At 42.4% G+C, this 13,711-nt stretch overlaps 1 protein-coding gene across 9 annotated transcripts in view; it reads left to right on the top strand.

Moving 5' to 3' along the window:
* EPB41L4A (erythrocyte membrane protein band 4.1 like 4A) overlaps positions 1-13,711 on the top strand; it is a 193,320-nt gene that overhangs the window by 144,806 nt on the left and 34,803 nt on the right. For all 9 annotated transcript variants that reach the window (XM_036409732.2, XM_045571841.1, XM_036409731.1 and 6 more), the window contains one exon: positions 12,566-12,656. In XM_036409732.2, coding sequence (XP_036265625.1) covers positions 12,566-12,656 — 91 coding nt within the window. The remainder of the gene's footprint in view (positions 1-12,565; positions 12,657-13,711) is intronic.

Here is a 13,711-nt window from a genome sequence, read left to right as displayed (position 1 = left end):
AGCGTCGGCTTGGGGACTGAAGGGACCCGGGTTCGATTCCGGTCAAGGGCATGTACCTTGGTTGCGGGCATATCCCCAGTAGGGGGTGTGCAAGAGGCAGCTGATCGGTGACTCTCTCTCATTGATGTTTCTAGCTTTCTATCTCTCTCCCTTCCTCTCTGTACAAAATCAATAAAATATATTAAAAAAAAAAAAAGCAACACATAAATTCTTTATTAAAAAAGAGGATATAGTAGCCTTGGCCTGGTAGCTCAGTTGGTTAGAGCATCGTCCCTATACGCCAAGGTTGCAAGTTCAGTCTCCAGTCAGGGCACATACAGCAAGCAACCAATGTATGCATAAGTAAGTGGAACAGCAAATTGATTCTCCCAGCCCTCACCCTCAAAACAATCAGTAAAATTAGCCCTGGCCAGTGTGGCTTAGTTGGTTGAGCATAGTCCCATTCACCAAAAGTTCACCAGTTCCACTCCAGTCAGGGCACATGCCTGGTGTGCAGGCTCAATCCCTAGTAGGGGGCATGCAGGAGGCAGCAGTTCATGTTTCTTTCTCTCCCTTGTTCCAGTATATAGGGCACAGGCATCTGTACAAACACCGGTACCATTCACACACGGAGACATCAACCCCTTTAGCAGTCATTGCCTTCTCACAGGGGTGGGAGTCCAATAGTTCTGCCAACAGTTCCTGGTCTGGTCTGGTTGGGGAAGCAGCTGTCAGAAGGAGAAGTCCGGTGGTTCTTGATTTTGATCTTGATGTCTTCTGCCATGTTGTTGATTCCTAAAGACGCCCCTGAAGGTACTCGCAGCTCAGTGTGACCCTCAGTGAAGAGACTCCTCCACCTCTAAGTGGCTTTTTAGGAGTTTGGGGGAAAGCCCAAGGTGAGATGAGATGACAGAAAAGAAAGTGCATATTTGTACAGCCCTTTCTCTGACAAGGTCTGGGCAACTCATCTGGGTTCTTATCAGAGAAGAGTCTCTGCTATAAGTGAGCAGTAAGGACATACCATTTGGCTATAGTTCATCATTAGGTGTAAGAAAAGTGATGGGTGAAGCTGTTTGCCATGGATAAGCAATGCTACGCTTATGTGACGCAGCGTTTTATGTTCTTAAAACATCACACTGGTGAATAGTTGCCTTCAGAAAAGCAAAGTCGGGAGACATTTTGGCATTCTCACTTGGAATATGAGGCAGGTGCTGAAATACCACGTCTGCGGGGTTGCGAGAATGACTCTGATGAGGATGGTTGGTGCTGGTCTGCCAGCAGACAGCTCTGCTCATGCCACACCCTTCGTTTCTGTGCGGGCTGTGGACCTGGTGTCCTCCAGTGTTTTAAGGGAAGCAAGGATTTGGGTATTTATGTAAACTGACCAGAATTTTAAGTATGGGCAGTTAATTTCCTTTTAAAGAAAGTCTCTGTATGCTAAGCGGAACATTCCCGAGGGCTAGATAAGGCTTGCAGACCGCCTCTGCAGTGTGAATGCTGTACCATGGGCCTGGGGGTCGCTGTGGGTTCTCCCCCAAGCTCTGCCAGGGGATGATGGCGCCACACAGCTCTGGACCCTATAGGCAATGACTCACATGTGGGTAGCCGACCTCTGCATGACCTGAGGTGGGTATAGCCAATAAGCAGGAGAGACAGAAATGCTTTGATGTGGTGAAGTTTTACTTGATGTAGTTAGTGTAAGCTCTGGGCTGCCGAGGAATCATAATGTCAAGAAAGTAATAATCATATTGAGCACCACTTCGGATTGGTACCTTGTGGTATGGGTGATGTCAGCAGAAGCTCACCTTGGCTTGTGGCACTCGGAAATATATTTTTAAACATGTTTTTAAGGCAGACAAAAGGCAAGCTACATGGGAAGAGATTGGCATGTCAGATCAATGCAGTGTGCTCTGGTGAGCTACATGTGATAAATCCCTGCTCAGCCTAGAGTCCTTGTCCTAACTGTGGATTATGAAGTCACCTAACCAGCCTACGCCTCCGTTTTCACATTTGTCAAGTGAGGATATGACCCTTGCTCACGGTAGATGTCAGGAGAATAGTGTCTGAAATGGGCAGAATATGGTGCTTACCACATGCAGAGGCTTGGGACCCTTTAATTTCCTTCTCCTCAACTAAGAAGAAGCCAGCCTTCTTTTACACAGTGTAGGCCAGTCTCTGAGGCCACCTGTCAGTCTTGGAACTATATTTACCATATAGTATCAGCCCAACATACAAAGGATAATGTGATGTATGGAGGTGATATGACCTTAGAGAGCTCTGGGTGGAGAGAGTCATTCGAGTACAGAGAATGGGGCATCACAAGGAAAATGAGTGCCTCTGCTTCATTTTAGAAGATTCGTTATAAGCAAGATATGAGGGAAGTGAGCAGGTCAGAGTACCCTCTGTATCTATGCTCTGCTGGCAGATCTTCGAGCCCCCAAGGGCAGCTGCTGGCAGGTGATCTTAGCAGCCCAGAGGGTGACTGCTTTGCAGGATAGCCTTTAGTCCACCCCACACACCACCCGCCCCCTCACTCCGCCATGCTCCTGCTCACTTCTCTTTAGTCCCATGGGGCTAGCCTGTGGCTGTGAAGGGGAAACAACGAACTCCTCACAGGGCGCTCCTAATAATGATGTGATTGCGTGATAGTGTAAAAGCTCAGAGTTAATCATTCCTTCTTCCAGGTAAGGTGGTTTGCCCCATCGGAAGACATTAGCTGCTGGGTCTGCATTTTTCCTGTGAACAGACAATGGAAACACAGACAAAGGCAGGGCGAGGCTGAAAGGGCTTAGAGAGGGGAAGCAGGGCTGTTGAATGGAGGAGTAAACAGAAGCTAGGGCTCCAGGTCAGGGATTTCTCAAGTTAAATCCTAACCTCACTTCCCCAGCATGAGCAGACCTGTTGCTGTGTTTGTCACCACAAAGATGGCAAACTACCCAAACATTTGCATTTGTGTCAGTTGACTCTACGGCCCCACAATGTGTGCCCTGCAAGGCCAGGTCCCCGAGGAGCTCCACAGCGGGAAGAATGCTGATAACTAACAGTTACTGAGCATCCCTGTGTCCCTCGCACTGTGTGGGGCATTTCACAGATAGTATCTCACTCACTTCTGTAGAAGATGCCAGGCCTCTCCATGTACAGGTGAAAAGACAGAGGCTGGCATTTGTCCAGGGCCCCAGAGCTGGAATTTGAACTTAGATAAATTAAAGTGCACAATGTCAACAAGAAGAAATACCATGATAAATGTGTACGTGTGGTATGGAATGATTTTCAGTATAGAGTATAAGCAAGCGGGGGAAAAAAGTGTAGCAGCATATAATATACTCCCGTTATGTAAGAAGACAAAAGTCTGAAATGAGAGGATATGCATAGATGTATAATCTACTGAGATGTGGTGCAAATCTGTGATTCTGCTTTCTCTCCACCCTGACGGTAAGGATTCCAGCTGAGGAGTCTCAAATTGCCTCTGGGCAGATTATGTAAGTCTTTGCATGTGGCACGATGCAAGGAAAACAATAGTTGTACGGGATTTGAGTAGACATAATTTTGGAAAGCTTTTATTATTTTGCTTTTTTTTTTAAAAAAAAAATCATCTCTTCAGAAGTCTTATAGACTTGTAAAAAAATATCTTCCCAGATTACAAAATGCATTTTTTGTCCTTGGAAATATACAATATTTTTTGCATACAAAAGTAAAGCAGGTTCTTTAAAACTCAAAGTTCAAGTGACACTCTTATTGGCACATTGAATGAAATTAACTGCGACAACCTTTGCATCAATGCAGCTTTTCAAATTGTTCTTATAGTCCAAATTAACCAGGTGCATCTGGGTTTTTTTCCTCTTTGGTTAAATTCATAGTCAGTCATCAGTGCTGTCTTGCTGGGAACGGATAAAAAGAGGGCTCTCAGGTTGGTTTTGTGTGACTGTGTCTTCGCCTTTGATTTCTGTGCCACAATAACCGTAGATTCTGGTGAATTTGAGTAACTTTCGGAATTGGCTCCACCCTGCCTTTGTGGTGTCAGTTCATAATTCTGCCAGAAAATCAAGGTTCTGCCTTAATTTTTTCTAACCATTTAGGCAAATTTCCCTGCCTTCTCACCCCTCTTTCTTATTTATAGACAGGAGTTCGAGGGTTTGCCCATCACCTGTTGCAGTCTCTTTTGAGATTCAAAGGATTCAACACCTTTGTTTTCATATTCAGGTTTCATGGTGGTAATTCCTCTGCCAGCACTTCCTTCAGACATTAAGAAATTTGGGATTAATTTCTGTGGTTCTGCCTTCCTTACTTATTGGTATCAGTGTGAAAACTCGAGTTCCTGAGGTTCAGGTCACTTTGGTAGGTGTAGGGAGAGGAGGTGAGACAAGGAAGAGAGGAGGGAATTACTTTCATTGTGGAGTACGTACCCTGGGTTGGCACTTTGAACAATGCACTATGCTGATCTTGGGAGGAAAACACCCAGAGAAGCTGGAATTGGAGCCCAGAGGATGAGCCCCTTAGTTGGGGAGAGCTGTGCCTTTTAGGGATGCTATTATAAGAATATTTCTTGCTGTTATAAGAAGCTGGTTTGCTAAGAATAGACTCACTGCGACAAACACTAAAGGACCATGCAGCACGAGAGGAGAATGGGGGAGAAGACCCAGGTAGCTATGACTTCTAGTCTGAGGTCCTCCTGTGTCTTTAAGAGCAATCCCTAAGTTAAGCTACTTTCCTTGCACCTAAACAGTGAATCCTTTTGGGAAGCCCATGAGGAAGGTAGATTTCACTCCTAAGGAAACTGAAGCTGGGAAACATTAAATACTTATTCAAGGTTACACAGCTAGTAAGAACAGCGCCAGGGCTCAAACCCAGGTCTTCAGAAGAAAATGTTTGGAAAGCTAATGGAAGATAAAAAGGTGAAAGGCTGCCCTAGCTGGTTTGGCTCAGTGGATAGAGCGTCATCCTGTGGACTGAAGGGTCCCAGGTTCGATTCTGCTCAAGGACACATGCATGGGTTGTGGGCTTGATCCCCAGTAGGATTCTCTCTCATCATTGATGTTTCTATCTCTCTCTCCTCCCTTCCTCTCTGAAATCAATATATATATATATATATATATATATATTTTTTTTTTTAAAGGTGTAAGGCCTAGAATTATTTGAAAATACCCATCCTCTGATTTTCTCATTATTGTGAGATTTGTTTACTCTGCTAGATCTGCTTTTTTCCGCAGGTATGCTTGAGCAGACAGTTCCTTTCTGCTCATTTACGGAAAAGCAACAGTATTAATTGCAAGGAGCCTTAGGTGCAGCACGGCAGGTGAATGTTTGTTCAAGGATGCTTTCCTTCATCAACACTCTTCTCTTCTGCCTTAAAGAGGATGTTTATTTTCATCCTGAAAAAGACTTATTAATTGTGGCAACTCTGGTTAGATTTTTCTCTAAAAAGTTAATGTTCTCACTCTTCTTAGGAGTGTGTAGCATTCCATACATAGAATGCAATTAGAAAAGCAAACAATGCTAAAGGCCTATCATAGTTTAGTGAGTTGCCAGGAGTATCATTTTTTCTCCCCTTTCCTTCTCATTCAACAAAAATTCATTGAACGCCTCTTTTGCTTTGGCCCCGTGACACTGTGATTTATAATAAGAAATCTGTGTTTGGTCTTAATCCAGGTACCTGACACAAAGCTACTAAAACCTTTGGAATTTCCCTGATAAGAGCTGTGAAGGTGAAAGGAGTGACTTTTGTAATTCATGACAAATTCCTTTTAGCCACAAAGGAGGTTATGTGGTTAGGTGACTTTTGGAAAGCCTGCAGGATGGGAGTGGCTGCCAGGGAACTAACTGTGTGATCGGGGAGGCAGGACTTTCTGTGATTTCCGGGGAAGGAGGGAGGGGCAGGAGGCTGAACCAAGTACTAATGGCTGGGGATTTAATCAGCTTCTATACTGAAGCCTCCATGAAACCCAAAAGGTCAGGGCCCTGGGGGTGGTGAACACGTGGCGATGCAGGAAGAGCGGTGCCCTCGGAGCTGAGGCTGTGCCCCGTCCTGTGGACCATGCCCTGTGCTTCTCTTCCGTCCAACTGGTCCTCAGTGACATCCTGTAATAAACCAGCCATCTAGGAAGTAGACTGTCTTCCTGAGGTCTGTGAGCTGCTCTAGCACATTAATCAAACTTGGGGAGGGGGACAGGGGAACCTCTGACTTATTGACAAGAAGCATACCGTGTTTCCCCCAAAATAAGACCTACTTACAGGTTTCCTTCTGAGTGAAATATAAGGCATCCCCTGAAAATAAGGCCCCCACAGGTTAAACATGAGAGATTTGGTCCACTGATTCTGAAAGAAATGGAGTCACAAGAAATTCACCAGGAAATTCAGGAATTGGATTGTTATGATGATGTTCCAGAAGATGATGACATGATTGTCATTGAATAAAAGAGTAAATTCTTGATACTGTAGGATTCATAGTTTGTCTGGTTTGTGTTGACAACTTCCGTACTACTGTACTGTATACAGGTAATAAATTTCCTTTATTTTCATTTAACAATAAATGTGTACCGTATTCTTCTTCATGGAAAGATAAGACATCCCCTGAAAATAAGACCTAGCGCATCTTTGGGAGCAAAAATTAATATAAAACACTGTCTTATTTTTGGGGAAACAGGGTAGGTAATGTTGACCAGAAGCCAGTTGGCCAGAAGCATAGATAACGCCGTGGACTTTCCATAGGTGTCTGATGTGGGGACAATCTTATGGAGGGTTTGGGGGAGAGCAAAGAATTCTACCAGGATAGGGTATGAGTGTTTACTCAACTCTCTCCCTTCACGCCAAGTCCTCATATCACAGGAAGAAAAACTTGGTGTCCAAGTGATTTGCCACACCTCCTGATCCCAGCCAACCACTCACAAATGGGTGTTGTCATCGGGCCTAAGAGGGCTGGAAGGAAAGATGCATGTCCCTCTGCTGTTATCACATCTGGCATCCCCTCCAGCATTCACAGGTGGAGACAGGCTACAAGTTTTTCAGATAGTAGAACCCTTTCATTCTACTCTTAGGGCCTTAAAGGAGTGAGCCGATGCCTTCCCAGCCTTAGAAGTGCCTTTCTTGTCTTTGAGCCTGGCATTCTGGCCCCCCAGGGAAGGCTGTCTGTGGCCCCCTGTCCCTCAGTGTGTGCTTCTGCCGCGCAGGTGGAGGGGCAGAGGACCCAGTGCCTTTATTTTCACCTGGCTTACGCTCCTGAGTTGATCATTTCGGTCACAAGGAAAGCAGAGGGATCCAGGAGAGTGCTGGGTCAGGGAAGAAGAAACTGGAAGCAGACCAACCAGGGAAGGGTTGTTCATGCATAGACAGATTTCCCCAGCATCTTTCTCATCCCCACCCATTCTTTATAATCCACCCTCCAGCTTTTTAGCAGAATGCCTTGTTTGATCTTGTACTTGACATGTAGCTAAACCAGTGTCTTAAAGGTCTGTGTACTTGTGGTAAAGAGGTAACCATGTTTAAATACCACCCTTGAGATGTTGAATGCAGAAACTAAAGTGAAGCAGGGGATCTGGCTCTCTTTAAGATGAGTGGGCCGATGTCAGGCATTTGAACTTTAAAGAAAGATGTTGGATTCAGAAACACCTCTATTTTTCAAATTGTGCATTTGGAAATTCAATTTGGTTTACCTAAATTAATAAGTGTTCTGCCAAGTTCATGATGATAGGGAAAAATATATATATTATATATATATTATATATATATTATATATATATGTAAGATTTTCTTGAAGATTTTCCTTTTGATCATAATTTGTAGTGTTAGAAAAATATTAGTTTTAATTTGCTATACCATATGCCATTTTTTTTTTTTTCTATAAAACTCAGTCTAAAGTCAGTTGAAACCAAGGCAAAGTGACTTTGTACTGTCGGTGTGAGAAATAGAGCTAAAATATATTTCCATTTATTAGCTCATTCTTAATTCATGAATATCAAATTTTTTCTGAGAAGTTGTACTGGGTTAGATAACATCAAATCAGATTGGCTTAACTGAAACATAACCATCTGTTTTATTGGGAACCGCTGTAATTGTCCTGGCTGTTTGTTATTTGTTTCAAGCATCAGATAATAGAGGGTTTGGTTTTTGTTTGTTTGTTTGTTTTCTTTTTAAGTTTAAAGAAGAGAAGATATGTGATTAAGTAAGATAAAATTTATAAATGTATCATATTATAGAGGTCTTTAAATGAAATTATTTATAATCTTGCTTTTCTTATTGGCTACTGGTCCTTTTCCCCATGTAACAAAATAAGGCATTCTTATTTGCAAATATAAATTTATTTAATTTAAATGTCACATATTTTTCCTCCATGTCCACTTTGTAAATTAAAATCAGTGGCAGCATTTAGATAGCATCAAAGATTTAATTTAGGTTGACATGTGTCAAACTGGGCTATACATTTTGTGAGACTTATAACTATATAAATGCAAAGTGGTTTTATAATTGAAAATCCAGTATATTCATCACCAAATCTTGACATCACAGAGATGACTTTTGAGAACTGCCCCCAGATCAAGCTAATAGACCCTGGGAGAGTTGATCTGCTTCTGACAGCTCCTCTTCCTGACCCGAAGGCCAAGGTCAAATGTGAGCTGGGCCAAACCACACAAAAGCCTGGTAGTGGTACGATGCACATGGGTTGGAAGCGTTTGCATTTAGGGTGTGAAAAAATGAACAAACAAGAGACCCTGGAACATTGGACACTAGCGTTGCAGTGTCTTCACAACTGTAGGGAATTATGTGGGCCCCTAGGAAGCTGTGGTGATAACAGTCCAGACACAAAAATGATCACAGTTCCTGAGCTAGATTTGCCTCCTTAATTAACTATAACAGTCTCCGATCTTCCCAATGGGAGCAGCCTCTTGAAATGAAGTCCTTTGTGTTTTTAATGTGAACAATATATAAAATGAATCGTACGCTCCTGACTAAATCTAAACGGCCTTGCTACAGTTGCTATTTCATTTTATCTAAAATAAAATACAAATTTTCTAAGGAGCTTTGATAATCATATGTCAATAACGGATCTTGGTTATAGACCATCTGTGACTATCATTCACAAGAGCAGTGCGCTGCAGCACAAGGCCACACCGAAAGTAGCCTCTCCTGCAGGGTGGGGCACATATCCCCTTGTCCTGCGTGTCTTCTTGTCCTGCAAACCACCTTTAGGTTTGGGTTTTTTTTTTCTTCATCTTTTGACACTTTTTAAACATAACATACTTATCCTGAAATTTCTCCTTCTAGTGGAAAAAATAGCAGAAACAAAAAAAAACAACCTTTACAATAATGAACCTTCATTGAAAACTTACTACTGTGCTGTCAGTCATGGGAGAGAGGGCACAGTGGCGTGTCCTTCGTTTTATTGTGACTTTGAGGCCTTATAAAATACATAAGTCTGCCCTAACTGGTTTGGCTCAGTGGATAGAGGGTGGGCCTGCGGTCTGAAAGGTCCCAGGTTCGATTTCGGTCAAGGGCATGTACCTTGGTTGCAAGGACATCCCCAGTAGGAGGTGTGCAGAAGGCAGCTGATCGATGTTTCTCTCTCATCGATGTTTCTAACTCTCTATCCCTCTCCCTTCCTCTCTGTAAAAAAAATCAATTAAAAAAAAAAAAGTAAGTCATGGGGATGTAACGTACAGCATGGTGACCATAGTTACCAATACTTTATTGCATATTTGAAAGTTGTTAAGAGAGTAGATTTTAAAAGTTCTCATCACAAGAAAGAAAAATTGTCATTATGTGTGGTGACGGATGTTAACCAGACGTGATCATTTCACAATGTATACAAATATGGAAACCGTATGTTGTTAACATAATGTTATATGTGAATTGTACCTCAATGAAAAGATTGAAGCCTTATTAACTTTTATTAAATTTTTTAAAAGTAATAATTTTATTGTGTCTGTTATGCATATTTTATGAAATGAAAACATAATGCTTTCTGCTTCTAGGTATTTTAGATAGAAACTGACTCTTTGACTTTATCTAAAAGAAGTAGCTGCCCCAAAGGGAGTGTAGGAAAATTGCTCATTGTTGTATTTCTGGAGGTGGGCAGTGATTAAGCAGCCATTCACTTTATAATAGCTTATTAAACTATTCATATATGTGTGATACATTCTCATCAGTGGTCAGTTATAATTTACAATGAAAAAGGAATGGAGGGGAAAAGATTGCCTCAGCCTCAAAATATCTCCTGGAATAGTTTAAATTCCATTGTTACTAGTCATTTTAGTTAATACATGACTTCTCCTTTTCCTCTTTGAAATGTAACTAGTCTGTGGCCAATAATGCATGAAGACATGAGCCCTTCAGTGTTTAGGGCTTGTCAGATCACATCTTCTCTGTAGCCCAAGAACCTGAGCTTATGTGGAAGGGATGGTTCTGGAGGTGGTATGATGAAGGGAGAAAAAGTTGGCAATGGATGTCAGTGAACTGAAATAATGCATAACCTATATTTCCCACCCTTTCATATTCCAGTAACCAAGACACAGCCTAGCCTTACTGAATTGCTTAGCTCTCTATTTAAATGGTGGTATGGGGGGAATCTCACTAATTTAACTTAATTAGGAAGATGATTAAAATACAGTGTTAAGAATATAGTTATTACTTTTAAGTGCATCTTTAGTAACGTAAGCATCACCTAATTAAGGATTTTTAAGAAACCTATACTGCTGAATAGAAAAGAATAATTTTTATTTTGCATCTGACTATTATATGAATGGGTACTTCATAAGTGCTCCCAGTAAGTTATTGCTTAAAAATAGCATTCCCTCTGTAAGTCTATTTTCCTCATAAGGCTTTTAAAACCCAAGATTGTCCATTTCACAGACTTGTAGAGTAGGGGAATATGAATAAACATTTGTTGTTAGTAGTCCACTGTTTTCAATATAAAGAACCATGACTTAGGATGTATTACTAACAATAGCTTAACTCGTTTATGCTGTGCATGTGAAAATTATGACTAATCTTCAGTCTCACCTTCCTGTTTCAGGGTTACAAAATAGGGACCAACATCAGGTGTTGAGTTCATGTCAAATTCCTTAGGATAGTAGTTTTTGGACCTCTTTATTTGAAACCACAGTTGGTTGCCTCTTTTGCTGGGGTTATTCATTATGTTTGCCTTTCCTGATGGGTAGTCCACCCGTGTGCCTACAAACTGCTCGGTAAGGAATTGCCACCTGGGGTGGGCATGCGGTCTCAGTTGCCCTGGAGGGAAAAAACTCTCCTCTTCGTTGGTGATAGGATGTTCTCTTCATTGGACATTCTTTCCACTTGTTTTCTAGAGAATCTGTCTCCTAGTGGACCCTTTAATTAGAAGGACGTTTTAACTACCTGAGGGTGGGGCGCAGAGCATACATGGAAGGCCGTGTGGTGGGGAGCTGTTTTGGGGGCCACACTGCTGGGTTTCAAAGAGCCCTTCTCCACTCCCCCACCCTCACCCCCAAATAAGCTGTGGGACCTTGGGAAAGGCCCACAGCTTATTTGGCCTTGGGATAATATTAATATTTACTTACTTGATTATTTTGAGGATTACATGAATAAAGAGACATGAAGTGCTTGGAATAGCAAGTAGTACGTGCTCAATAAATATTAGCCCTTATTAGCATTACAGATTCATCTCATGACTCGAGAACCACTTGTGGCTAGTGGTGCTGACACTTTTATCCAACTGTGGCTGTCCCCCTACAAGATGCCTCTCTGAGGTGGACCCACCTGTATGACACAGAGTTTCCTGAGCAAGGACTTCGGCATTCCTTCACTGGTTTCCCCTGCACCACCCAGTGAGGTGCGTGTCACTGCAGGCTTATCAGCCTCTGTCCTGAGAATGGGGTCCAGACTTCCTAAGAGCTTAGCCCTTTCACTTAGCTCCATTTGAATCCTGATTTCCATCACATCTGCTGGGGGCTCCCTCTGCTGGCCCACCTAGCATATATGCAAATTCGTGGAGTAGAAGCTTTTTACAGAGTTAAGTTTTAGGCTTTTAGGACATTTGAACAAACATATTTGAAAACATTTTTGTGTGTGAGTGTATGTGAGTGAGTGATACAGATCACATCAATACTATATTTTTGCCATTTATTTAATGAGTTGGAATATTTTCATATTTTCAGTTTAAAAATATGTTGTGTGTTTTAGATTGGGAGCTATCATGGCATGCCAACAAATGTAACTTCTTTACAATGTATTCATCAATTTTCACTTTATATATTTCAAGGTATAGCACTAAGGATCTTAGAATCTTATTTTTAACAGTCAAAAGCAAAGACTTTCTCAGGATGCAGGGTGTTAACTCTTTAAGTGGTAAAAGGTCACGTTTTGGAGAGGTGTCAGGGTCTAGACCCCATAGGACATGGTTATGTTGAGGATTGAGGGTTGATTTTTTTTTTCATCCATAAAATAGCACCTCAGATTTATTGGTTGATTTATTATTTATTTGGAATTTAATTTATCAGCACAATGTGCCATGGCAGCCCTAAAATTGCATTTTAAAGTAACTCTTTTGCTTCTTTGTGTTTTCCTGATCACTTTGTCCTCCTCTCTCCCATCTTGACGTCTTCTCTTTCTTTGCCCCTAGGATCAAACAGCATAAACCAGGTAACTGCAAACACGGAGAATGGAGAAAATGAAGGAACAACTAAAATTATTGCACCTTCACCAATAAAAAGGTCAGTCCATTACCCGAAGGAATGTTAACACTGTATATTGTCACAGAGATGAATTTTCCTGAGAGCAAGGTGACGAATCCCTTCACTGTGGTAATTCAGTAGTCCTGTCCATCAAAATAGTCTGGGGCCAAAGCATATTTTAAAATGCCAGTGAGTTATGCCACCTCAGGACCTGCCTGCCTCGTTTGAAGGAAACCCTGCTGTCACAGCACGCTGCCGCTCTCAGAGGTAATGGGGGGGGGGGGGGGGGTCGGCGTTCTCAGCAGCAGAGTGAAAAGTCCATGTGATTTTTTTAAAATGGCGCGATGTGATGGACTAACTCGGACGGACCTGTGAAATAAAGGGGATGATATTCATGTTTAATGTACTGTTCATTACGGCGGTGCACTGGGCTGTGGCCCGGGAAGTGGGCTTAGAGCGTTAAGAGGCGAGGGGCTGCAGAAGGCAGTGATTGCATATGTATGAAGCGTGGTCATGGTCTTCGCGTCCATTTTCCCAGCAGCATTTCCCAGTGGAAAAACCTTCTCTCGCCATGTTACATGGACTGTTTCCCTGAACGATCAGCCTTGTTCTCTAACACGCCATTTCAGTGTCCTTTTTCCCATCTCCAATGATGTTCGGGGGACAGCGTTTCAGACGTACAGCACTCAGCCCCTCGCTTTCTCTCTGGAGACAGCTGCCCACACATCTCGGAGAGGTCAAGCTGTCAGAAATGCGTGACCTGGAAAGACTTCTGAGGTCACCTGCTCCGTCTTTGTTAGTGAATAAGGGGGTCTTCATTCAGTCGAATTGTGACTGCTTGTCTATAATTTCCAGCAAAATAATTCCAAGTTATGAGGATTCCTTAGAGTTGCAATGGTTTTTTACCCCCAGAGTTTTTATTTCATTTCCATTTGCTTGGTTTCTAAACACTCCCTACAGAATCTCTCTTTGGAATGACAAGCTCTTTGCCCTTGCAGACGCTTTAGCTTACTGTGCTTCCCTTAATCAGCCTCACAGCTGTGGACAGAGTCAGCTTAATCTGTATGTACAGGGTGTGCGGTGGGAAGTCTAAC

The sequence above is a fragment of the Pipistrellus kuhlii genome, unplaced genomic scaffold, assembly GCF_014108245.1.
Source record: "Pipistrellus kuhlii isolate mPipKuh1 unplaced genomic scaffold, mPipKuh1.p scaffold_m20_p_4, whole genome shotgun sequence".
NCBI lineage: Eukaryota > Metazoa > Chordata > Mammalia > Chiroptera > Vespertilionidae > Pipistrellus > Pipistrellus kuhlii.
Note: the sequence above shows the minus strand (reverse complement) of the source record. Positions and strands in the feature narration are given on the sequence as shown.